At 37.6% G+C, this 27763-nt stretch overlaps 2 protein-coding genes across 4 annotated transcripts in view; one reads left to right on the top strand and one right to left on the bottom strand.

Annotated features, from left to right (window-relative positions):
- NLN (neurolysin) overlaps positions 1-2597 on the bottom strand; it is a 38670-nt gene extending 36073 nt beyond the window's left edge. Inside the window, exon 1 of the mRNA XM_085042015.1 lies at positions 2485-2597. Within this exon, the coding sequence (XP_084898141.1) occupies positions 2485-2510 (26 nt within the window). The 5' untranslated portion in view covers positions 2511-2597. The remainder of the gene's footprint in view (positions 1-2484) is intronic.
- Positions 2598-2608: 11 nt separating this feature from the next.
- SGTB (small glutamine rich tetratricopeptide repeat co-chaperone beta) lies at positions 2609-27166 on the top strand. Of its 3 annotated transcripts, XM_085042028.1 has the most exons (12): positions 2609-2813; positions 4757-4880; positions 9974-10077; positions 10496-10565; positions 14257-14356; positions 16540-16644; positions 19608-19746; positions 19832-19894; positions 21918-21955; positions 22222-22305; positions 23453-23516; positions 23783-27166. In XM_085042028.1, exons 2-11 carry the CDS (start codon positions 4781-4783, stop codon positions 23511-23513), a joined length of 864 nt encoding a protein of 287 aa, XP_084898154.1. In that variant the 5' UTR covers positions 2609-2813; positions 4757-4780; the 3' UTR covers positions 23514-23516; positions 23783-27166. The 3 variants fall into 3 exon arrangements, with proteins under 3 accessions (XP_084898154.1, XP_084898153.1, XP_084898155.1); XM_085042027.1 differs by lacking the exon at positions 23453-23516 and having other exon boundaries at positions 2611-2813; XM_085042029.1 differs by lacking the exons at positions 19832-19894; positions 23453-23516 and having other exon boundaries at positions 2611-2813.
- The last annotated feature ends 597 nt before the right edge of the window (positions 27167-27763 follow it).

Consider the following 27763-nt stretch of genomic DNA (forward strand, 5'->3'; position numbering starts at 1 on the left):
GGAAGTCCCTAATCTCTAGCCTGTTTTGAAAAGGTAATACTGAATGTACATATTTTCTTACTTGTTTTCTGAGGTACCTCATCTGACTCCTGCAAAAGAAAGGGTAGACTTTTGAACTAACCCAAACTATTTTAAAGAAATCTTTCCAAGCCAGGCATTTCATGCTTTATAGTGAGAATGATAGAACAGGTATATCCTCAAAACACATTAACAACATTGCTTAGCACAGTCTAACTGGTGCTCCATGGGTCAAACAAAGTCCACAAAATGCTTCCCAGCTCAACAGCTTTGTCTCACCCAGTCCAGGAAACAATTCTGTTCTGCGAACTCTTTCTAATAGACAAATTGCTCTTCAGGAGCCTGCTGTGGTTAGACAGGTGGTAGCTGTTGCTTTTGACCACAGGAGAAAATGCTGCTGCAATATACAGAAGGGGTTATGAAATCCACAGATCATAGAAACAGGCAAAAATTTCCCAAATGTCTCATCTGGACTTCGCCGTTTCTGAGGTTTTAGACCTGATACTTCAACAAAAGGAAACAGACACACTATTGTTATAAGTAAGAAATTTAAAAATTGTTATAGAAGTTCTTCTCATTTCTTTGCCCTCCAATGTCATTCCTCCCTCTGCCTCTTCCCAGCCTCAGTTTCTTGCTGGTTTTCTCTCTCAGCAAGAGAAATGCCAGTGTTCAGTGTTTCTTTCCAGTGACAGAATAGTCCAAGAAAATGATTTTAGGACACTGAAATTATTTAAATCAGTGTGTCTGCTTTTATTTTTTCCATATCTAAGAATATACTCATAAATTAAGCAGACTTCTGTGCTTATTTAATTGATCTAGCTGGGTATTTTATTTAATTAAATCTAAATCTTTGAATCTTTTGAATCTGAATGGGAAAAAATTTAATTGGAAAAAGCATCCTGCAAGGCCTATTATAACCAAAGAATCAAACTTTAACATCATTTTATTTAATGTAGGGCATGATACCTGAAACTTGCTAAGAATTGTCATTTTTATCTCAGGTTAAGACACCCTCAGGAAAAACAGAAGCTGTGACAGAACCTATTCAAGATTTCTGTGACCAACTCCTTAACTTTTGAAAGTTAAGAGGTCACTGTGACATGCTCAAAAATACTCTTTTATGAAATAATTACTTGGGCACACTGAAATAATGACTTGGGAAAAAAAATCACACTTAATGAAGTGCAGTGACCATTCCCCATTGTACTACTTTGTACTTAAGAAGGAGGTATCTTCACTGTCCAAACGCAGACTGCAACCAAAAAGAAACCTTTTCTCTAAAGAAAAACAAAAAACCCCTTCCATCCTTTCCTTCCTTTTGATGGAAAAATCTGTAAGACAAAGCCAGTCAACCAAAAAATGGAGAACAGTGAAAATGTAAATGTGAATTAGGAAAAGAAAATAGATATGCACTTTATTTGACACCAGAAAATAAATCACTTAATTTTCAACAGCAGGAGGCTTATGAAAAGAAAATATTCTGATTCTTATTCAGATAGAAATCTGCTAATACCCATCAATCCTAGTCTGACATGAACAAAGGCTGTGAAATAGGACAAAAACTGTGCACTTGCAGTAAGCACACGACTATCATTTCTCAAAAGACCATGGGAGGCAACCATCTTTTTAATTTCATGCTGAAATTCAGCTCCATCCTCTTCACCACAACGTGACCCTTCTACAATTTCAGCGCTTCCTATCAAATGTAGTCCTTTGGAAAAAACGAGAGGCCAAAATAAAAGCAATCATGCTCATTTGCCTGGTCCACCTAGAACTGACTAAAAGCCTTCCTTCACACCGGTTTTCTGGGGTCTCTTTAGAGCTAGTGTTCATTATGGAGAAGTAATCCCCTATTTTAAAAGCTTTTGGCAGTATACCGGGATCACTCTCACCCGTCCTATAACGTGTAGTAGTGACACACCTTTTGTGAAGCTACTACAAGCACGCTGCCGGTCTCGCCTCACATACACCTTGCTGCAGAGCCCCGCTGCTACAGCCTATCCCTCACTCCATTGTGCTCCTGCCCATTTCTCCCGCAGCAGTCTGACACTCAGTGCAAGGAGCACCAAGAGGGGAGCCCGCCTCGCACACCCTGCCCACCGGCAAGCCGTGCATAACGGGGCTTACGGCAGGAAGGGCAGGCTACGGGCAACGCGCCAGGAGCTGAGGCAATAAACCCCACAGGCAATCATGTTTGCTGCCCCGCTGTCTGCTGGCCCCTGGAGCGCGCCCCGTGCCCCGCGGCAGCTCGCCCTCGGCCCGGGGTCAGGCCCGGCTCCCCGAGCGAGGGAACCTCCCTCAGCCGCGGGCGTCGCTGGGCTCCCACGGCTCCCGTTCCGGCCGGGCGGCCCCTAACCCCCCCACCTCCGCCCGCACCCGCACCCCCACCCCGGCCTTCGCCACCCCCACAGCGCAGACCGCCCCCGCCCCGCGTCCCGCGGCGCCACCACCTGCCCTGTGCCCTACCTGCGAGCCGCGCTCAGCCACAGCATGGGGGGCGGCGCGGGGGGCGGGGGCGGAGGAGGAGGAAGAGGAGAGGAGGAGCAGAAAAGGCCGGAGGAGGAGAGGCGGCAGAGAAGAAGAGAGGCAGGGCAGGAGGAAGGAGGACCGGAGAAGGGAGGATCGGTTTCGCTCCCGCTGCCTTCTCGCTCGCGCCGCCTTCTCGCCGCCCGCGGGCGCAGCGCTCAGCCCCGCTCCGCCGCGGCTCTGCGCATCCGCTTCCGCCGCCTCCTCACGCCCCCACGTCCCCGGTGTCTCGCAGCCGGAGGCAGCGCGGACTCGCCGCATCTCGCACGGTAAGGGCGATGCCCCGTCCCCGCGGCAGCTCCGCGGGCGTGAGGAGGCTGCTCGCCGCCTGCCCCCAGCCCGCGGTGCGCAGAGCTCGGGGGCGGTGGGGTAGATCGGCCCCGGGCGCTGCGGCCGCGGTCCGTGCGGTGCCCGAGGAGCCCGCGCCGCGGGTGGTGCAGAGTTGTCCTTGCGGCCCGAGCGAGCGGACCCGGGCCTGGGAGGGACAGGGAGGAGGGCGTGGGGCGGGAGCGTGGTCCGGCCGGTGGGACCGAGCTGTCCCTTGTGGGGGGCGGATAGAGGACCCCAGTGCCCGTGGCGGTGCGTCCCCGGCCGGTGGCACTTGTGCTGTCCCTAGAGGGGAGCGGATAGAGGACCCCAGTGCCCGTGGCAGTGCATCTCCTGCCGGTGGCACTTGTGCTGTCCCTAGAGGGGGGCGGATAGAGGACCCCAGTGCCCGTGGCAGTGCATCTCCTGCCGGTGGCACCTGTGCTGTCCCTTGTGGGGAGCGGATAGAGGACCCCAGTGCCTGTGGCGGTGCGTCCCCGGCCGGTGGCACCTGCTGTCCCTTACAGGGGACAGGAGGGGATCCCAGTGCCCGCGTCTGTGCATGCTCGGCCGCTGGCCTTCCCGGCTTTCGCCATCTGCACGGCGGGGTTTGCTTGGCGTGGGTTTGGCCGCACACCGGTTTGCTCGCGGGTTGTGGAGAGAAAATAACGTAGCGGGAACTGGTCCTGATCTTGTCATTCATATAATGCTATATTTTAGACCTGCATTGCCTGTAGAACTGGATAAGGTTGTGGCCTCTTAAATCAAAATGGTTTAAGGAAAAATAACTTGGAAAGTTGTAACTAAAATTGTCCCCCAAGTTATGTAACTCCCAGCTGATGCTGAATGGAAATCAGACTCAGCCAGTAGTGTCACTAATCACAAGTAGGTACTGAGGTCACGGTGTTCCATTTCTTTGTCCAAAGTGACAATAAACTGCTCAGAGCACCATGTCACACCATAGAACACCTTTTATTAAAGGATAGCACCGTGTCACACCATAGAACACCTTTTATTAAAGCATAATAGTGTGTCAAACCACTGAACACCTTTTATGAAAGGATAACACCGTGTCACACCATAGAACAGCTTTTATTAAAGGATAATAGCGTGTCACACCATAGAACACCTTTTATGAAAGGATAATGCTGTGTCACACCATAGAACACCTTTTATTAGAGGATAATAGGGTGTCACACCATAGAACACCTTTAATGAAAGAATAACAGTGTCACACCATAGAACACCTTGTATTAAAGGATAATAGCATATCACACCATAGAATACCCTTTATGAAGGGATAACACTTTGTCACACCACAGAACATCTTTTATTGAAGGATAACACTGTGTATGTCACACCCTAGAACACCTTTTATCAAGGAATAATACTGTGTCACACCATAGAACATCTTTTATCAAAGGCTAACATCATGTCATACCATAGAACATCGTTTATCAAAGGGTAGCACCATGTCACTTTATAGAACAACTTTTACTGAAGTGTGTTTCTTTCTGTCATTATATTTACCACACTGGCTTTTTAACTGGTTTTGGCTTCAACATATCCTCCTACTTGCAAGTGTATATGTCTTAGAAATAAAGTGCAAACCATAGAAAAACCCTATAAACAAAAAATAAGTTGCTAAATTATTTTAGCCTTGGTTAACTTTCCTTGAGGAATGAATTAGAGCAAATACATGCTTTTTTGCTGATAATTGCTGACTAAATGACAGTGTTCCCTAATCCATTCAACTTTACCACTTGTTTCAAGGCATCATGTTATTGGGCCTTCTGGTGAAGGCTGAGGTTTTATGTATTGTGTGTAGTTCTTACTGAGGTTACTAGGAGGTTGGAATACTGTAGGAATTCATTTTTCAGAAATAAGATAATCTGTTGTTTTTAAGACATAACAGAAAATCCATTTCAACATGTCATCGGTCAAGCGCGTGGTTTATGCAGTCATCCATTTCTTGAGAGAGCAGAGTCAGATGGATACTTTCACTCCAGATGAACAAGAAAGCTTGGAAGGTAAGCAGCAAAAGTGCTTTCATATATATTTATTTATATGTATATATACATATATATGTGTGTGTGTGGGTGTGTATGTGTATGTAGTATCTACGCAGGTGTTAAATTCCTTTATGTATAATATCACAGTAACTGGAGTGATATAAATGAAACTGTAACCAAATATTATCTGCAAATATGACCATGATCTTAATGTTTCTGAGATCATTAATTTTAATACATCTCTCATTTAAAAAGTATTATAAAGCTACAAATATGCACTGCCTTAATTTGATCAACAGATACTTTAAATCACATCAATTGCAAAGGTCTTTTCCAATCTGAACAATTCTATGGTTCTAAGTTAAGCAGTGCTGTAATGCAGACACTGGTAATGATTTGTGTATGTGTCCCACAAATTTTTGGCTGCTGATTCTTTCTTTCTTTTATGTTTGGTTTCTTTCTGCATTTCCTGTATGTTGGTAGTTCTGCTGGTTATAGAGGAAGTCAAACAATTACTATATTGGTTTACGGGAAGAACTGTTTCCTACTTGCAAGGATTCTATGTAATTTATGAAGGAAAAGACATCCTAAGAACATGGAAAATAAAATAAATGCTTTGCATTTGTTTTTCAGCTGAGTAATGGTTCCAAAGAGTACATGGTAGTGAATATTTTCAGTATGGTATAGCATCTATTATACACCCAAGTTCGTCTGTATAAGTTTGTAGCTATGTCTACAAACAGATTGATAGACTTCTCTGTCTATTTCTCTGTTGACAAACACTCACAAGGTCTTTGTAACCTCATAGTATTTGCTGTTTTCTTTCATACTGTTCTTACTCCTTCTCCATAATTCCCGGAGTCTTCACATCTGGTGGTATCAGAGTGTGGAATTAAGGGAGAGAAGAATAAAGTCTGAATACTGCAACAAATTTTTCATAGCATCTTTTTTAAAAGATATCTCTACTGTTTCAGGTACTCTTTGGTTCTGCCTGTCAGCCAGAGGAGGAATTTTAAGGGAAAGTCTAGGGCCAGCACTGCAGTTGATCACTGAGTTCTGTGAAATCTTACACATGGAGGGACTGCTGAGATGCAAAGCAAGTCCTGCTTCTCAGAGGCGCATAAACTTAAAAGATAAACCTGGAATATGCTTCCTTCTAGTGTCTTGCTTTTATAGTGTGGTTGTTCACAAAAGTAAACAAGAAAGAAACCTTTGTGTCATTATATTCAAAAGGTAGTCCCAAAGGAGTAACAGCCAAAAGATTTGATTTCACATCAGAATCTGGAGCATTTTGTACATTTGAAAAGCGGCAGCCATTAACAAATTTAACCTGTATCAGATTTTGGGGATGTTCAGCTGATGAAAGAAAACAGTGGTTTTAGAAGTCATATATAACAAGAGATGAAGAGATTTACTTCTGGTTTTATAATGAAACTGGTAAATATTGGGTTATGGTTGAAAAGTTACCTAATAACATGTCTTAGAGCAGCCTTAGCCAATGTGTATATGAAAGAATCAATTTAAAGATTCAGTTTTCTAAATAAAAAATATTACAAAACCTTGTGCTTAAATGCTAATGCAAAATCTACCATTTTAATACAGATCTGAAATCCTAATTTTAGATCTGTGCTCTGTCACAAGCATGGTACCATATGGTATGTGTTAGAGGATAAGAGGCGGGCATTTAGTCTACTAAAATAGACTCATTTTAGTTGTGCAAAATAACTTTAGTGCATGTAGAGTAGCAATAGCCCAAGTCTTACTCACTGAAGTGTTTAATGTTAGGTGGAGACATAACGGATGAAAAAAATTGACTGATAGTTTTTGTTGGTACCTTATGTACCTTTTTGCTGTCTGTGAAAAGATAAAACACTGTATGATTAAGTGACTGTGCCAAGAAGTAATTCAAACGGTTCCCATTTCCCACAAAACAAAAAAAGAACATTACAAACAAAACTGAGCCCTTACAAAAATACATGTCTAGGATGTATTCATACTCAATTATAACCTGCGTTCTGCATGTTTGAATTATACAGTAACATCAATAAGAATGTAAATTTCCATTAGGAATTTTGTGCTTGCTTTATAAATAAAAATGCCTTGAGAAAGCAGAACAATTGGAAGGTAGACCAGAGAAATATATTCCCCTAGGATTTAGAGCAGTGATACTGGTCTCTGGTGGTTAGTGCTCAACTCTTCTAGGTGAACTAGAAACTTCCCTTCTTCCAAGTTATATTTTCGACTGTATTTAAATTGCAGTTATTTTTCTTTCTTGTTTACAGGGTGGGATTTTTTCTCTCTGTCACTCCGTCTTCTTTTCTATAGCACTTATTTCTGTGGGCTTAAAGCAAAAACTCTCTACAACATGCATGAAGCTGTGATTGTCTTCTTAATTCTATGATTGGTGTACCACAACTAATTTCTCCAGGGCAATGTTTCCAAAACAGGAAGGCAGTGGATGTATGTAATACTTGACATGAGTAATGTTATGTGTAAGATGAAGCAAGATGATACTGAGTACTAAGGGGGCCTTAGCAGCCAAAGTAATGCTCATCGTTCAGTGATCAATAGCCTGCATGTTGGCTGCAGTGCCTTTGTGCTGCTTGGTGGTGCAAACTTGTGTTTCGATGGCAAAAAATCCTGAAGCTATGTGGCACGGGGAGTACTGAGCTGGCCTCCAGCATAGCCCAGGTGCTGGTATTGTCAGATACTGGGTGTTTTGTGAGCCCCAGATGTTCACCAGAGAGGTGAACATCTGTACTTGTTTGCAAGGCCACTTCAAGCTTCAGGCACCACCTAAGTGGGTGATGATAGAGCTAATTGGGTGAACAGATGACTTTGGCTTGTGAAATAAGACATAGGAAAAATCTTAGGTGAATAGCTCATGTGGTGCATCAAGTCTTTCCCAGCTCCCTGATAACATTGGGCATGCAGTATTTGACAGTGCCTCACATTGATAAATGGGAGAGCAAGGTGCTGGCAGCCTGGCTTCCTGAAAAGCTTTTCAGGCAAAAAACAAGTCTCCAATCCTTTGACTGTACTGGAGTCAGATTTCCATATAGCATTAAAACAGGGTAATTATTGACGTTTTCACAACTTACTACATCTTCTGATTTGACAATATTTCTATTTTGACAGTGTTTATTTCTATGTGGGTTTCTGTTGTTGGCTTGCATCTTAGCCAGTGGTTATTTTAACCTATTGATTCATCCTATAAGAGGTCCTAATTTTATTATATCTGTAATAGATAGGATTCTAAATACCATTTTTCACTTAAAGGAGAAATACGGGAATTCACTGCACCAGCTAACTATGTGATGAAAATGCTGAGTAGTAATAATACTATACTCAGAATTATTTTGTTTATGCATAATGTGCACTACAGCATTTTGCAAAACTCTTCCATATCATAGAGATTTGGTGTCACAGATTTGATGCTTTGAGAAAGATAAGGGATGAGGTTGCATTTTAAATTTATGCAAAACTACAAATGAGGCAAGGCATTCAGAAAACAGAATGTCTTTAGGTAAAAATAAACCGGCAGAGCAAATTAGTGAACTATTGCAAGTGGTTTCCTATCTAAGTCATACAAGGAAAAAAGGTATGTGTACTTCCACTGATTTTATAATAGGCCTGGCAATAAGTACTATTAATATATATAATTCAAAAGTCACTGTAATCTGTATTTACAAGAATTAAGTTTTTCTACATAGCAGGAGATAAAGGAGTTTAACCCAAATCCCTCAGTCATTTTACTGGGTGATTTAGAACCTGGTAAATTGATTTATAGATTATAAGAGCAACTTGCATGGATATTTAGCTAGGTATTAAACTGTTACACGTTATCAACTTTAACTTTGTATCATACTATACTGTTTGTAAGAAATTTCTATTGTATAATTATTTATAAAATTACATCTTCTGGGTTTTACTATCTATTTCCCCCCTGCCTTCCTGCCAGCTGTGACATAGAAGATGAAAACTGGCCTTACTGTTGTCCTTCAGTAATTTTACTTTTCTAATTTTGGGTCAGTGTTCAGTTTCATTATAATGCAAACAAGAATTTAAATTATATTTATTACGCTAACATTGGATTAATGGTAAATTTGAATACTAAGAATCTGCTTTTACTGATATTTAATTTGGATTGAGATACTCCTGGCTGTCTATAATTTGAGTTTAAAAAGCCATTTTTCTGTTCAAACTAGGCTTTACAAAGATCCTTCTTTGTTCCTCCTCAGTTTTCAGTCTAAAACATTTAGATGATACACGTTAATAAAAACATTGTACTAGAATGTTAAGATTTTTAGGGGAAATAATGATTTAATTTGCAATAGTATAATTGTGTGTGTGTGTACATATATATGTATATATACATACAGAATTGTATATAGTAATTGCTATTGATTTTCATTTGTCTAAAAATATAAGCATATTTAAAACTTCAGTTTGGGATATGGCTCTATGTTTTTTAGGCTTACTGTGAGTGTATTTGCATTACGGCAGGTTTGGGAGGGCTGTTTAATCCTTACGCACAGCACATGTGAAGGGATATTGCAGATATATCTTTTATAGGATAAAGGTTTGTGATAAATGCAGCATTTTATTAATAACATATCTTCAAATTAATATATTTTGTTCCAAAAAATATAAGAGTAATAAGTATCTTGCCTTTATTCTGTGCAGTAGAGATGAGCCATTTTTTTCCAGCTGTTATGGCACACAAATACATACCAGCTCTGTGCTTTGATGTGCAGCATGTGACACATGGACGTGCACAGGTGTCATAAAGAGTTGAGGTTGCTTTTGTTAAATCACCATATTTTTATATTGAATAAAAAAGCTTTAAAAGACTGGAAGAACTGAAATTAAATTTTAAATTGGTTAAAATATAATGGCCAAACTATCTGTGCACTGTTTATATTTTAGATCTTCTTCAGCAAGCCAATTCTGTGGGGATCAGGTAGCCTCTCTTTATTTTATGATATGTTCCAAAGAGCTGCATTTACCAGCTGAATAAGGAAGTGAGTCACAGGTTTATAAATAAATTAGTGAAGTTATGCTTCTGTTGAGAAACTGGTGACTTATATTGTTAATTTTTTTCCTGTAAGTTGCAATTCAGTGTCTGGAGACTGTGTTTAAGATTACCCTGGAAGATACTCATCTCGCATCCTCACAGCATTTGATAGAAATGTTCACAAATTCTATTCAAAAGGTAAGAATTTAATTTAGATTCTAGAGTTACTCTGCCAATATGTGCTAAGGTCTCATATTGTATACACAATATTGAAGTGCTCTATAGGTCAAAATGATGTGAAATCTTAAAGAATATAGGAGAAAAGCTAAATTTCCATAACAGCTAGCATAATGAGAATCTTTTGGGGCAGTGGGAGGAATTAATTTCAGCTAGACAAGGAAAATTTCATATAGAAAATTACTAAAGAGTCGATGCCTCATTCTCACTTGAAGGTTTTTATTCTTCATTTAAGCATTTTGCAATTCCCAGAGATAAATGTCTGATGTGCCTGAGGCAATTCGTAGTTTGCTGATGCTTCTCACTTTTTTCTGAAAGTCTTTGATAAAATCAGGGTTTCTATATTAAAGGAAAAAATCTTGGCTTTTTTCCCATACAGAATGACATGCTGCCTCTCTCAGGTTCTTTACCAGAGCGCGTTGTAAAGGCTGACCAACTGAAGGATGAAGGTTTGTAATAAAAATAGAAATAAATTGTCTTATGGTCTTAATACATTTTTGGGTTACTGTGGGTAGTGATAGTATAGCAGCTGGGTAACACACACCCCACAAAAAAACTTCTACTTCTATATTCTCTGGTGACTGCTATGTTGTAAGAGGGCTAGGTGATTTGCTCCATCCAGGAGCAAAGAAAATGTTTATACTCTTCCTTGCTCTAGAGGTTTCTAAAATCTCTAGAGGTTTCTAAAATCTAAGGGATAACATATGAAGTTGGGAACATTCCCAAGTAGCAGAAGCTTTTAAAGAATGAACAGCTATTTGGCTGTTTGTGCATGGAATTGCTATACAAGTTTCTCCTTTTATTGAAATGGTTATGTGATGTCAAACACTGGTAAAAAAACTGACCCAGCAGAAGCCAATTGAAAAATTCTTCTGAACTTACTAAGGTTAGTATTTCACATATGTGAAATTATTTGTGTACTTTATGAAAATTGCAGACAAGCCGGTTGTTTATTTTCCCTTTGACAGCTGTAATTGCCGTTCTATGAGGAAAAGCAGCTGTACAATAGAAGTCACTAATGCTGCCTGAGAATGAATCCATGTAATTTCCCCTCAAAAAGAAGAGGAGGGGAATGGAAAAAAGCATGTAGCACCGATAACTGTTACGAATTGTTACAGATTGATGCTTTATGAATCACATTGTTTATAACCTGTTAGATTTTCACATAGTTGAGTCTTATAGGAAAAATAAGTAAACTTCAAATTGAAAGGCAGATGTAATCCTCTCAAAATTTCCATAATAATGTGTGAAAAGTCCTACTGTTTTTCAAAATGAGTTCCATGTCTCTTACCTTAAAACTGGTCATCTGTAATCATAAATGCAGTCCATTCACTACTGGTTCTGAAAGTAAGTTTTCCTAATTGTTGGAGTAGTTTATTTGCTGTTTAATTCTGAGGAGGGGACCTCAAACATGGTTAGGTCACAAGCAAAGATTTGTTAGTCATTTTAACCTACCAGTTGTGCATGCTGGCTTTTCATTTTGCTGTTACTGCCAAATCATGGAAAGGGAAGAATAGCTCTAGGCCTCAGTATGGTTATTGAACTGTAGGAGTAGTCAGCAGTTTATAGGTGTGGGTGTTACAGCTGTTTTAAATCTGTAACTTCTGTCTTGTCATCTTTCAGCCCACAAGGGTTTGTGAAATAGACTGAGGAAATTAAATTAGTGTGTGCCATGTGTTAGTTTTTGTGTGGTATTACCAAAGGAATTCCATAGTTCTACTGAAAAATAAGTGAAAGAGTTTAAACTTTAACAAAGGCCCATGTCAAGTGTCAGCTGTCAGGGGCATTAGTAAGCAGTTTTAAACTGCTTGAAATGCCTCTGGTTAATTTCCCATAATAAAATAAAAACTTACTGTCATGCTTTCTCTGTTTTGATCTTCCACATATTCTCACACATATTATCTATCACCACAATTGTGGTTTTTATGAGTATTTTCTAGCCTGAGTTAGGGAAATAAATCAGGTAACTTGGGGAAGTCCATTTGATGTGTATCTTCTGGAATATCATAATTCTGTAACTGTGATTTCCTCATCTGTATGTCCTATCTGTATGTCCTTGCTCAAAGGATTAACTTCCCTCACCTTTGTGGCCATCAGCTTGCTCTTCCTCTAGTCTCAAACCAGCCTTAGTATTTGTAGAAATTGACTAATGAATGCCAAAATAAAATCAGGGAGCTGAATTTTCTTTCTCTGTCCTCATAGAATCAGGAAGGAATATATACTTCAGACTACTAAATACTTGAATTTACTTGCCTAACCTTGTATATCACTTGACACTTTGGCTTAGTGTAAGCTATGTAAGAGCACAGAATATGTGCAGGTTTTTATAGTTTAATGGTGGCCTAAAAAGATCTGTGTTTTATTACCACAGCATAATTATAGCAGTAGGTAGTATTTTCAGTATAGAGGACACACATTCAACAGTATAACCATTTGTGTAATTTTTTGTCTTAAGAATTTTTGTGTGATATTAAATGAAAATAATATAGTTGCTTTTCCTTATCTCAGCAGAACTAGTAGATCTAGCTGATTTTCTGTTTTCCTTTAGCAAGACTGCAGCTGGTGAGAGAGAGATAACAAGAAGCGTATGCACTGATACTATCTCCAGCTTAGCCTTGTACCCTGGGTCATCTTCAGACCAGTATCAGAAATTCTAACATTGATAGTCATGGATGACATTTTTGTTTTAAAGGGAAATGAATGGCTGCAGTCTTGCTGAGTGCGGCTAATTTGCAAGGCTTTTTCATCTGACAATGTAATTTAGTGTACAGATCTTTACCTTAGAAAAAAAGGAAAGCTGCATAGACTGTGGGCCTCTGGAAACAAGAAAGATATTTTTACATTTGTGTGTATTTTGAGGGTATACATGCAAGTATGGTTTGACTTTTCACTGGAAGTGATTGCTGACTAAAATGACAGTCCAGTATAGCACTGTCAGGAAGATGTGATTTTGTACTACTTTATCTGGTTACTTAAATCTGGTTTTGTTCATTAAGCTCTCCATGTTCACCAATAAATCCAAGTACGGTTGTTTCAGTTAGTACAAGCACAGAGGATTTGCTCCACGGTCTTGCTTTCTGTCAGAGACAAACAGTTGCACTGACTGAACTTTTCTAGCCTTTGCTTATGCAGTTACCTACATCAGTAGTAACTTATTGACCTATCCCTTGACTTGTTTATTTTAGGAGTAGGTTTAAATATTTGGCCAAAATACAAGGAAGTCAGTGGAAGTCTGTATTTCTCTGACAATTTCTTGGCATTTCTAGGAAATCAAGGCTTCTGTGGGATCTAGCCGGCCAAAAATTGATACTTGCAGAAGCATGGACAAGTTTGTGTACTCTGAACTAGGTTTTTTTACTACTGTGTCATCAGGAAAGAGAGAAAGTACCAGGATTGCCCTGTGTTTGGGACAAAAGCATGCGTAAGGTGTCTTTTGCTTTGAAAGCCCTTAGTCTAGAATTTTCTGTCCATGAGAAGAAGCTATATAAATGTTTGTGGGTTTTTTCCACTGGACTTAAAACATATGAAATAGGAAACTTTGTTATACAGTAGAAGTTCTAAGCTTCCTTGGTGAGACATTTTACCTCTGAATCATTTTGGGTTGCTTGTGCTATACATACTTTCCATTAACTTAATGAATTAAGTATGTGCTATCATGAAAATGGGGTAAACATTCTTAGTTTTGGTTTTGTTTTCTTTTTTCTGTTATATAGTTGCAAGCAAATTGTTGGAACATATAAGAAAATGAGATTAAAAATTAGCATATTGGACTATTGGGCTTGCAAAGATAGTTAAGACTGATGAATCTACAATAGAGTAGAACTGCACTTAAAATAACACTTCTCAGGGAAGTGATCTTTGCTTGACAGCAGCATCTAACTGGAAAGTCTGAAATACTAAGATAAGAGGAAGGCTTCTATGGTGTACTACATACATCACAGAATGTACATAATAAACTTCACAGACGTAGTAGATATTTTTATTTGCATTACCCCATGACATTTCTGTTTAAAAGAATGCATGTCAAAAAAGTGCAGTCATAACTCACTTAGAGCAGCTACCCTATAGTACCTATGTATTTTTTTCATACAGAGCACTGTCTTATCTAACTACTTAAGAGCCTTTTATAATTTATTTCAGGGAATAATCATATGAAAGAAGAAAATTATCGTGCTGCAGTGGATTGTTACACTAGGGCTATAGAACTGGATCCAAACAATGCAGTCTATTACTGCAACAGGTAAAACCAAAATGATACACACCTTTCATTCCTGAACTTTGTTAATACTATTTTAAAGATAAATTGTGAAATAGGTCAAAGTAACACAAGGTTAGAAACCTTGCTATTCAGAAATCTATTGTTAGATTTGTCAAATTACAGTGAAAGTGAGCTCATTCAACATATCTGTATCAGTTAAAGGTCTAATATGGGCTTTAAAATCACTTGCAACTCTTGAGATCAGGTATTGTGTATTTGGTTGTCTATATTAAATTGTAATGTAGGCTCCGATTTCCAGCCAGTTCAGAGTAGTAAAAGCCATTTTCTCTGGTGTTTCAGTGACTCACTTGCTGTCTCTTTCTCCCCTAGTACCAGCTATCCCTGGTGAAAAATCACCAGTGTGAGAATACCATTTTTGAGATTTCAAGCATTTTGTAAATACTCAGTATTTTTATGTGTGACCTGTTGAAAAATAACAATGCTGCTGTTACTGTTTTGTTATCTAATCTGTTCTTTACCATCATGAAGACATAGTGATTTGGCAGCAGATAAGGGTGGAAGGGCATGTTAACCTAGTCACAGCTGTCTGCTCTTGCAGAACACTGCCTGGAAGACCAGACCAAGAGCAAAGGCAGTCTTGACTGTGGGCCCTACTGGAATGAGCCTGCCCCTAGAGTGCCTCCATTATTAATTTAAGGATATAGGATATGTTAACTTAAGTGCTGTCAATCTGGCCTTGTAGCACTGTACCCACAGGATTATGCCTTTTTTGGAGCTCTGCTTTCATTGCTCCAGAGTTTAGTTTGTGATAAATACAAATGAAAGATTCAGTGTTTAAAAGCATGTATAGAGAGAAAGGAAAGGTGCAGTTTGCTAACATTTTACATATTTAAGATAGTAGTTCATAATGTAAATCAGCTCTGTTTCTTATGAAAACTGATCACAAGTGACTAGGGATAAAATGGAAATATCAGACCAGACTCAAAAGCTTTCCAAAAGCACTGGAAGTTTTCTCAGTAGAAGGGGCTTAAATGCCAAAGCTGTAATTAGCAAGAGCAGAAATAATCTTTGTGTTGCATCATCACATACCACATTTGTTAGGACCAAAATTAATCTTGATGTCAGTCAGTAGAGTATTGTATGTAATTATTTAAAAGAAAACAGGAGTTGCTTGGAGTTTTGTGGGTGACAGGATATTTGAATAAGAATATATCTTATCTTTCTTAAGCTTGTTTGGGAGCCATGGGGACATACTGCTTTGAGTGGGACTGCTTTTTATTCTCAGCAGTGCAAAAAAGAGAAGGCTGATACACCCTCAGAATTTTAACTGGCCATATAAATCTTATGAATATGGAATAACATTTTCTGTTCAAACGCATGTGAAAGTAAGCATTGCTCCCAGCTTTTATTTGTAAATCTTCACCGGCATCTGTGGAGTTGGGCAACTCTTAAACAGTCTAAAATAGATAAGTAGTCCCATTCAGAAGACATTTTACTCAACATCAGAAAAACCCATGCAATTTGGAGGTAATCACAGGAGAAAGCATTCTTAATAAAGAAGATAAATGCTTTATGCAGTGAAAATATTGTAATTTCTACTATATTTTTTTTATCCAAGGAAGAATTGAGGGGTTTGAGACCTTTCAATTTGGTGAAGTTTTGATTATTAATATGTTTCATGTCCATTTTAATGTAGCGAAGTCTTTAATCTTACTGTATTAATATCTACATTTTAATTCTAGGCTTGAGCCTTCCAAAGTAGAAAAATCTCAGTGAGTTTTAAATCAAAGAGACTTCTCCTTAAACAATGATTGTATCTAAACTACTACTTGAAAGTTTCACTTCTTGTAATAGGTTTTATGATTTATTTTGTGCATAGTCATATGCTAGATCTTAGACAGTTCCTTAGATTTATTTGTCCATTGTGCTCTCAGAGGTGAGTGCATGTTCTCAAAAACCACAGTCTAGCAATGCACTTATGCACATACTTAACTCGTAACATTTGCTTGTCCTACTTCATTAAAGAAAATTTAAGATTGCCTAAACAGTGAATGAAAAGTCAGTAAGATTAAATAAGCCACAAATGTGAATATTTACGTTTGGGGCACAGGGGAGGGGCGAAGGGATTATGTTTATTGATAGTTTTTTGTTTAGTTGGGTTTTTTTGACAAAGCTTTGTCATTTCCTTACCATCTTTCTCTTAGGGCTGCTGCTCAAAGTAAGCTTAACAACTTCAGGGAAGCAATAAAGGACTGTGAGAGTGCCATAGCAATAGATCCAAAGTACAGCAAAGCATATGGAAGAATGGGGTAAGCTAACAGAAATCTGAGTAAAGACCCATGTGTACATCACCATAGATTTTCTGAAATATGTGGAGCCAGGTTGTTATTCTTAGCTGATGTTCGTGTTCTGAAAGTGTAGCAAATTTCTCAAGATGACCTCATCAGACTGTCAGCTCTTTTTATGTGTGTGGTTGATACCAGCATTTTCATCAGTTTGCCATTTTTTTCTTTCGATTTATCAACTTGCCAGATTTAGATTAGGAAGTAATGAAGTTTCTTCTACCTCCTAACTAGTTATAAGTACTCAAAATCCTGTTATTGGAACAGTGAATGTGTCAATGGTGCTGTTAGAGGACAGCATTGGGACTTCACACTAGCAGGAACAAGGGCTTAATTTGTCTTTTAATAGCTCTTTGGAAGCAGATATTTTAGCAAGAATAAGCCATGTCTCTTTGGTAGGTTTTCTCAGTAATGTCTGAGAGTGTAACTGTTGAGCCTCTTGAGGGTGGGTTTAAGTGTTACCTGAAAACAATGTCAGGAATTCTCTACACAGGCTGTTGATTTGAGTGAAGGGCCAATTCTTCCAAGATGTCTAGCTTTGCATTTTCAATAATCAAATGCATTATGGTTGTGGACTTAGGGCTGCATATGGCTTTTGAGATTATATTAATACCAGTAAATTTAAAAATGCTTGGGATTGTTTGTTGGGTCAATTGGCACAAAGTGGCTCATGTCCATGTATTAAAATTTAGTTTGCAGTATAGAGTGGCCCCATCCAAACGACCTATTGCTAAACTGCATTGGTCTGTGTTAAATTCTGAACCATGCCCTGAAACTGTCTCTGGTAATTCTTGTTGGCCTGGGACAAAACCATGCAAGACATTTAGTTTAAGATAAAATGTGATGGAATTCTATGACTTGAAAACTTTTCACAACACAGTTTATTTTATTACTACAAACATAGACTGAGTAGCTTTTGAAATTATTAATTTAGAATTTTTAGGTTGAATTAGTAGTTGAACTGGTTTTATTTAACTCTCTTGTTTCTTTGTATAGCACAGTCCAAGCTCCCTTGATCTCACTAATATGGAGGGATGCTACAGGCTGATTTAACTGGAGATTGGAGGTTATTTGAGAGTTTTGGGTGTAAGACCAATGTTTCTTTAGTACACACTGTAAGTGGGACCATTCTCAGGCAATCAAGCTTCTCTTTATTTGATTGTCTTGTTGTTTTAATAGAAGACATATTTTGAGCTACAAGCCATTGCTTAACTCAGCAGATGAGCAAACATTTGGCATAGGCTGAATGAGGAAACTACTTGTTTAGTAATAAGTAATCACCCCTCCCGCCAGTGTAGAAACCACCTTCTCAACAAAAAGTCCGAGGAGAAAGATGTGTTCTCTGCATTATGGACACATAAGTTTTTCTCAGGATTTGACAGAAATTCTTTATATGTCACAGAAAGATGCAGAAATGCTACAAATACACAGAGATGGTAGCTATTTTAAAGTGGGAATGTCAGTTAAAGGTGGTATTTCCAGCATGACTCTAAAAGAGCACTTGTGTGGGTAGGAATTGTGAGCAAAGAAATTGTTGCCTGTTGTTCTGACTTGTACTGTGCTCCAAGAAACTTTCTCTGTAAAAAGCACTATTGCATCACGGAAACAAAGGATTGCATTTCTTGGCTGGTGAGAAACTACTTTAGCAAGTTAATGGGCCAAAAGGGAGACTGCTTTTATGGGGGTAATTGAGTTAAGAGAGAAAACACTAATATTGTGTAGATTCCTCCAGAAGCAATATTAGAAACTCCTGCAGTTTCATACTCTTACTGAGAGTGATGACTGTCACTGATGCATCTAAAACACTGAACTTGTTTGTTTGCAAGAGATGAAAGACCAAGGTCTGTTACTGGGCATAATTATGCACAGGCTTATCAACCCAGTCAGTGTAGCTCAGCACACATCAAAAGGTGAACAGAAGTACTATATAGCTGAATGTGGGTTACACAAATGTTTTACAAAATGTGGAAAAGATCTGTCTGTTTTTTTGGTCTGTAAAAATTGAAAATACAGTAGAAGATAAAATTGAAACTGCAACAAGATGGACTTCTGAAATAGTTCAAAGAAAGATGATGTTTTAAATGAAGTAGCCAATTGAATTTGAAAACCAACACTGCTTAAAAGTAGTAGGTCTGTCCTGTGCTCTCATGAGCTTCTGGAGCACAGCCCTTTTCAAAACATTAAGCAGGCTTCCCTGAAACAAAGGGTTCTTGCAGCACCTTAACAGATGTTACTACTCTGCTGTATAACCCATTTGTCAAGTTGCTGAAGAATAAGATCCAAAAGAAGAACCTTTACATGGATCCTGAGACAAAAATCCACTGTGCTGAAACTTGTAGGCCCACTATTTTAATATAATAATAATTATATATCGTATTTTATATATAAATGCATAGACAGCAATATAATTATTAAATATCTTCTATACTAAAATATTTAATGTAATAATTATATATAATACATATATAAATATATAAACATAAAAACAGTGAATTTGTAGGTCCTGTTTCTTAACATTGTAGAACTCACATTAAGAGTATCTTTGCCCTACTTACCCATGTAGGTTTCTAAATAATCTCTTGGGTTATAAGAACTGGAAAAAACACTTAGCGCTTATGCAAAAAGTCACATGCTGGATCTAGCTTGTGCTCTTAAAATACAGACTAAGTCACTTGATGATACCAAGAAGTTTTTAATCAAACTTGCATATATATGAAACAGACAATGTAAGATGTTTTCTTGAAGGATCCCCTTTTCTAGAAAAACAAGTGCTTACACTAAGGAGTATTACACCACAGCAGAACTTGTTTTAATTAAGTGATGAAGCTAAAAATCAGTTGTAAGAGGCTGTTTTACTTAGAACAGAACATGTATCATTTGCTTTTGATGATCATTTATGTTCTAACCAGAATTTTGTTATTTCACATTAGGTTGGCTCTGACCTCAGTGAATAAATATCGAGAAGCAGTTACCAGTTATCAAAAAGCACTGGATCTTGATCCAGAGAATGACTCTTACAAGTCAAACTTGAAAATAGCAGAACAGAAACTAAGAGACGTGTCCAGTCCTGTAAGTTGCTCTGTATCTATTTATTTACAATAGTTTTAACTGGGATCTTGTAGGAAACTTAGCTTCAATTACAATTTGTTTGTAGACTGGAACTGGACTGAGTTTTGACATGGCAAGCTTGATAAACAATCCTGCCTTCATTAGTATGGTGAGTATATCTCAAGGTTTACCTTACCCCATTTTTAAAACTGAACTTGTAAGAACAACTCTTGTTTAATAACAAGCAGTTTTAATGATTATTATTATAGCAATGGTTTTATTACACTGAATTTCAACATCATTTTACACTCAAAACAAGAAGTGAAGCATATATCTCCAATAATGCCTGCCTTATTTCCTGTTGATTCTATGTTACTTATGGAAAACAACACCCATAGATTAGCTATGCTGGTTTTATGTATGGTATAACAGTAAAGCTCTTGTCAGCAGCATGATAATTTCTGCAGTTCTCCTCAGAGCAGTTAATAATGATACAAGGACTGAAGTAACTCTCCTTCAGGACAACTACCCAAGAGATCTTTCTGTTCTTACTCTTTCAAATTATCGCTAATAACTTTAAGAGTTCAAAAAATTAATATAAGTAGCATATAATGCATGCCTTTATGTTCAGTACAATAACAAATTTTGTATTTCTCCCTCAGTATTCTTTTTTCCTGCATGGCTTTCTTAGCTAAATGGAATTAATTAACTTTGTAGAAAGGAATTTGGAGAAAAAGAAATGAAAAAGAAAAACCCCCACAAAAGACAAACCCTGAACTTATTTCCTTTAAGAAAGCAGTTAAAACTTTACAAGCCCTCGTTAGTTTCATCAGAACAGGACATTTCAACCAGTGCTTTTGCGTGGAAGTGGCACTGCTTTCAAAAGGGATCCATACATCTGGTTTGATACCATGGTCCAAATAATGGAGACACTAGGCAAGAAAAGAGGGAGCAAGTTCTCTGATGGCATTCACGATTAAATAGCACTGGAACTCTGTGTACCACTTCACTGGCCACATGATGTACTCAAGACAAGCTGTGTCTGTTTAGAATCAATGATGTATGGAGCTCACTTTTGGGAAAGGATCTTTTACATTGTTTCCAAAAGATGCCTGGTCAAGTAGATAAAACACAGGGCATTTATCCAGGAATGAACAAGTTATTTTCTCAAGGTGTAGTGACTTGTTTTGTTGTTAAGGTAAAAAAATTGCCTTACTGTCTGACCTTGAGAAAATTGCTTGTAGCCTACATTTTGGGCCCTTAAACTAGATCAGGCTTATTACTAATGAAAGAAACTAAACCAGAAATATGTATTAAGCACGGAATTGACATGCATGTGACATTTTATATCCAGCTATTAACTAGAGAAAGAAGTTGCTTTAATTTTGAATTATCAACATATGCCAAGATATTGATCAACAAAATTAATATTGGATATATCTGATTTTTGTAGTACCTTTAATAAGAGAGTTAAGAAGTACATACTGTGTTGTGTCTACCGGTGGTGTATTCATACAGACACTGATTTCTGTACAAATTCCATTACTAACGCTGAAATATCACGTGGTTTTTTCTATAGTATCAGTCCAAAGACAGCCTTACACTATGGTAAATGCAATATAATTTTAGAGGTATCTTATGAATGAGAAATTTAAATAGCCTCATGCTTACTACAAAATAAGAAGATATGCAGTTACCACAGAAGAGATATGTTACCACAAAACCATGCTACACAGTAAGTCCACACTCCAGCTTACTCTGAAATATTTTGTTGCCGTAATCTTAATTGTTAATGCCTGGTACTAATCAAAGTTGCAAAACTAATTTATCCAGGCTACAAAGCAACAAAATGCAGACTTGTCTCCAAAATGTCCAGTAGAAAACATCTGTGCTTACAATTCTTCAGTGTTTTGTTTAGTTTTCTGGTACTGGGTTTTTTAATGTTTAATGGCTTCTTGTGATATTTTTCATGTCTGAATCTGTAACCACTTTTTTTCTTTAACATTTAACAAATTGTCTCAGCTTCATTTCCATGAAATACATTGTTCAAGTGATTCTTTGTGCTGTGGATGTAAGCCTTATTTTGTAATAAAACATAGAATACAGCATGTGGGGTTTTTTCCCCATGTTTTTCTCAGTGATACCCAAGTAGTAAATGTCTTATAATTTCAGCTGTATGTTGTCTATTCTAGGCAGCAAGCTTAATGCAAAATCCTCAAGTTCAACAACTGTAAGTATTAAAACAGGGTACCATTAAAACAACTGTCTTTAGACATTTGAATTAATAGAAGATGTATAGTACTAATAGCTGTTTTTTTGAAATATAGATATGTTACTGAAAATGTAATTTTATTTTGCTAACTGTAGCTACAACTACTGTAGTTTCTTCTCCTTGCAACCTAGTTTCTCTCAGCAATTCACAAAAGAACTGGGGTTTATTGCTTACAGTAAAAGTCCCTGCACACTCCAATACCAGCACTGTGCTAACTGTTCCAGGATGTCAGGGATGATGTCAAATGCCATTGGTGGCCCTGCTGCTGGGGTTGGTGGCCTGTCGGATTTGTCCAGCCTGATCCACGCGTAAGTAAGAACCGCATAGTTTTAAGTGTCACATTTGTAGTTAGGTAATTGTGCAACATCTGTTTAAAAGGGGCATAATGTCACGCAGATTATACTATGGCCTATTCCCACTGTTTGTCGTTAAAACTGAAAACTTGAAGACTTATTTTCCAGGAGCTTGTTTGTTTGCTCCGTACATTTCCATCAATTGGAATGACTGAACTGCTGTGTGCTCAGCTTCACTTTCTGGTTCTCATACATTGTTATTTTCTAATGCCACTTGCTAAAAACATTCCTTTAAATCTTTAAGTACTCCTACATGTGCTTTCAAATAATGTGGGTAAATTTACTACCTGATACCTCAGATACTAGTTAGGAAAGCTACAGATTTACTTCGCAGAGGTCAAACCAATTTCTGCTCTGGCATCGCTCCATTTAGACAAGGAATGTTTCAGGGAACTCAGTATAATGACGAATACCCTTACAAAAACCAGGACCCAAGGCTTTTATAGTATAATGATGATAAAAACCATCTGGAAGGGTCTGCACAAAAACATGCCATTTGCTTATATGCCAAGATCTCTTAAAGGGCATACATATTTACTTGATTTCAGCCTTCTAGCCAATTTCAAACTATTTTTAAGTTCCATCCCTTCAGGGCAAAAGTAATTTATAATTTATGGAAGACGGAAGACGGAAATGTATCACTGCAAAAATCTAGGGCTAATTTTACAAAAAATGTGTACTATACAGACATCTATGAAAATGTGGCTTTCCTTCAACCAGCAGGTTTCCTTCAAAACTGTGGTTTGAAGGAGTCGTGATAGTTTGCTACTTGGACAAATTGTAGAAGTTAGAGAGAAGCCAAATCAGGCTTTTTGTGGAGTTGTATTTTTTACTTACTTGTTTTTATTAGTAAACAAGTGTTACACTTTTCTTTTACATGGATTTGGTCTCACCTACTAATATAACTCTTTAGTTGCAACTGTAACAGAGGTGGATTTGATATTACTCCAATCATGCAAGATATAAAGATGTGATAGTATGCTTACTTTCTGCTAAAGACATCTTGTTCACAAGTGCAAGTTGGCAGCTGCAAACTGTATTTCTGGAACAGTTAACATACAGTTGCACGTCAACTCTAAGAGTAATTACTTTAAAGTATTAGAGTGGATCCTCTCAAAAAGAAGGGAATAAATCACTGGAGCAGATGTGTCATTTTACCATAAAAGGTAATATATTTAGTAAGGTAATACTCTTCTCCTCCATGTTATCAAGTAGAAGTAATAGTACTAAAGAATGAAAATAAATTTATTATGATAATCCTGTTTGGAGACACTTTAACCAGGTAAAGTCATAATACTACAAATACCTTAAGATTGTAAATCAAGATACCTTTAATGTTAATGTAATGCACCTTTCAGCTGTATTGGCATATCCTGTTTTCTTAAAAATGCTGCCTTCACTTTCTGATTTCACTTAAAACTGTTCAACACAGGGGGCAGCAGTTTGCACAGCAGATTCAGCAGCAGAATCCTGAGCTCATAGAGCAACTGAGAAATCATATTCGGAGCAGATATTTGAGTGGCAGCACTGAAGAACATTCCTGACTTCAAGGAGTCATATGAATTAGAATGATATATAACCCCTAAATGCATACCATAGTTAGTAGCAAAAGCACCATTGTAACTCTTCTGCTTGAATAGAAGACAGAAAATTCTTCGTGTGTGTTTGCAAACAAGAATAAATCTGGTAAACAGATCTCTTGCACATAACTTGGAACATAGCGTTTATGTATAGTTACTTCTCTGAAAATTAGTACACTGAATAGGTGGTTTATTAAAATCCCCAAGTCCAAGTCATTTCAATATGTGCACTAGATTGACCTCTGGGGCTACTGCTGAGTGGGGAGGAGTATTGTAGTGCACTGATCTTGCCTAAAAGCTGATTTTAAAATGCTAGTGTAAAAGACATGTTACTCATATGGTGAGAATCATGATGGCTATACTCTCTGAAACAGTACTGAAATGTTGAAACAATAAGCCCATCTGATGTGCCCTTTTATAATGAGCATTAAGTAGTGTTGGAGTATAGAGTGTCCTTAAAACTCACACTTGAAGTCTGTTTCTTTAAGCCTGTGGATGGGCCTTCATGAGTAACAGAAAATATTTAACTTGATTGGGCAGGAGAGAGGGAGATGATTGCATATGAAGGAGTACCACAAATATTAGAGAGAGAAGACAATAATACTGTGTAGGATAATGCACAGAAATCAAAATGGAACTTAGCTTGGGAAAGAGAAAGAAGTTTTAGGCTTTTATACTGCCATGTATATCCTCACATCATGATGGTAGCCCTTGAGGTCAGAATTAAGGCACTATGTTCCTAGGCATGGCAAGCTGTATTACATTCCGTATGTATGCAGTATTTAGTATAAACTTAAAATTCTTAACTGTAATAAGCTAAAACTGAGCCTGTGACTGTACAAATAACTAGTACTGAAAATTTAAAAAAAGAACTGCCTTAGAAGGATTCTTTTTCTATTCTTGTGTGATAAATCACTGGCTTAAACAATTGGGGATTTTTTTTAAAGTTTAATTACACGTATCTATTGAAACTGATGGTTATATAGTCAAAGATTTTTCCACTCTATAGTATTTGTTTCTTGCTCAGTTAATACTAGTCTTTCAAAACTGCTGCTCTTCTGTACATGTGGTATGTTAACATTTTTCTTTACTCTGCTTACTGTTCACACTGCTTTCTGATACAAAGTACACTTGTTCTTAGCCCAGGGAGGTTCTCAACAGACTTTCCTCTTTGTGTATCTAAACTAACTTGAGAGCCTACATTGATTTCTAAGACACAGTGATCTCTCATGGCCAGTTAGTGAGGAGGTATGTGGAGGAGTAACAATAAACTCCCAAGTGGAGAAATACACAGGAACTCCTGAACCACTGACTTTATATCTGATTGATCTGTGCTCATAGAAGAGCTCTCCAAGCAAAAGCAAGTGCATAATATGGGGCAAAGTAATGGACTTGATTCTAACGAATTATAGTTGAGCATCTATAGTATGACTCTTACCCTACTAAATCAGAGAGAAAAATGCAGTTGGATCCAAGGAGAAATGAAAGGAATTGGAGAAAACAGAAAACTAGGAAATCCATATTACCATCTGTTGAATAAAGAGGTAAAGCTTAACAGACCAACTTAAACAATTTTAAGGCATTTCATACTTTATTCAATAGAGCTTGCCTATGTACAGCTTCTCTCTTCAAGTTGGTGTAGCTGCTTTTTTGAGGCTGTAGAGATGCTTAAGCTTTACATTTAATATATTTTCAAGTAACAACTTCTGACAACATCTGATGACAGGAAAGAGAATACCTGAAGGGATCTTTTTTCAGAGGTAGCTCAGATCCTGAATCTAATCCATTCAAGGAAACTGTTACTTAAGTTCAGTTACATTGAGTTGGACAGGATACCACTTGGAACAAAGACATATGGAAGCTGTGGGAGGGCTACAAAAAGCATACAGGTATTACTTATAATAGTGTGTAGTGTCAGGAGAGAAGTGTTGCACCTAGTAGGTATCCTGTTAAACTTCACAGTTCCTCTTTATTCTCTCTTTCGTATCTTCAACTGCTTAAAATGTGTTTCACAAACTTTGGTAGAGGGAACCAAAAAATCCACGGTGGACTGGACAGCTCTGCCAATATATCTCTACAAACTCAATGTATTCTTAATTTGCAACAGCAATCCTCATGCAGTCAGTTACTTTTCTGCTGTAAGACAGTGTCAAGAATTTCATTAGAGTTCCTTAAGAACTACAAAATATGCTAATGTCCAAAGAGGGTAGTAGAATTTGTACTTTCGAGTACAAGTTCTATAGCTTACTGGAGTTATCGGAGAACAAGCCCCATTGTTAAATGGAATGAAGCGTTAGTTATCTGAAAACTACTCTTGAAATTATCTTCATAGAGTTGTAACTTTCCTTTCACATGCTACAATATTGTTGTGTTTAGATAAAACAGAGTATATATTAAAATGTTCACGGCATTAGCTAAGCCTTCTGGAATGTGCTACAACTGACTGGCACGATACTTTACTAGTAAACATTCTCTGTTTCTTGTGTGTTAACAGAAAGGGCTTTATAGCCTAAACAAAAAACAGTGAAAACAGTAGCAGGAGCTGTCATTACATGTTTTTCCATTGAAATGCAGAACAGAGAGATCATTTATTCTAAAGTCTGCTTTTCCTTGAATTGTCTAGATTGTTTCAGTCCTGCAACATGTCTTAATCACAGGGTGTGGAAGGAATCTTTTCCTGCGTAGTAATTGCACTGTATCTTGTGCTAAAGTTTTTCATCCTGCTAGATAAAGTGGCAAACTACAATCCCTGTAAATATTGCTTTAATTTAAGGCCAATTGCAGTTTATCATTCAACTGAGCAAATACGCATTTACATATAATTGGTTTTGTATCATTACTGTTCCATCAGTGTATAAGTATGATCATTTGTTAGAGAAGAAAATATTTTGCAATCAATTGTAAACTCCTGTAACATGCCTGCATGGGAGTATATTCTTCTAACTGTGTCTGATCATAAAGACACCTAATGAAATACTCTGCTTAGAAATTGTTTCAGTTGCACTCTTGGTTTTGTAACAAGTGCAAAGTAAAATCACTCGTGTACTGAGATAGAACTAGCTCTGCAACTTTGAGTAGACTGTTTCATGGCTACAGAAAGTCATATTGGCATAATGCAACTTGTCTACTATTTCTGTATCTCTCCTACCTCTTGCCATGTGGTTACATCTCCTTCAATTTGTGTAGTTTAACTTGAAGATATATTACAAATAAAGTTATATACTTTTTTGTCTGTATAGTTGTTGTTTTCTGGTTTAATTTTTTATGTATCTCAAGTAACAGGTAAATTGCATTCTTTAAAATACTGTTTCATGTTGGTTGGATTTTATCACACAGGCAGGACACATTTGTAATTTACTGTTTCCCATATGGACTTAGTCCCTTAATATAGGAAGCTGGTCCTAAATGTATGTGATATTTTAACATTGAATTCTACACGTTAAGATTTTATACATACATGGAAAAGACTTAAGTAAAATACTGTCAAAACTAAGGTTGCTAAGTTCCAACACATAGCTGAGAAACACAAGCTGCTGATTAGAATCTTTAACACTGGTTTACCTAGTGTTAAACTAGGAAAGACAGTCACCATTTTATCTATTAAACAGCTGCCTCTGGGTGACCATAGATATTTCAGCCAAAAATAGTTTTGTTTTGATCATATAGTTTGTCAAATTTTTGTCAAAACAAAACTAGAATTTGATCCAAGGCAGCAATGCAATGTTTTTTTTCCATTCTTTTTCTTAAAAATCTAAATGTGTCTGGGATGGGAAGAATAATTGGCACCGCCTTATTTTAACAATAAAAAAACTACCTGAGCTTTGCTATTTTAG

The sequence above is a fragment of the Lichenostomus cassidix genome, chromosome Z (genome assembly GCF_008360975.1).
Source record: "Lichenostomus cassidix isolate B80296 chromosome Z, HeHo_3.0, whole genome shotgun sequence".
Lineage (NCBI taxonomy): Eukaryota > Metazoa > Chordata > Aves > Passeriformes > Meliphagidae > Lichenostomus > Lichenostomus cassidix.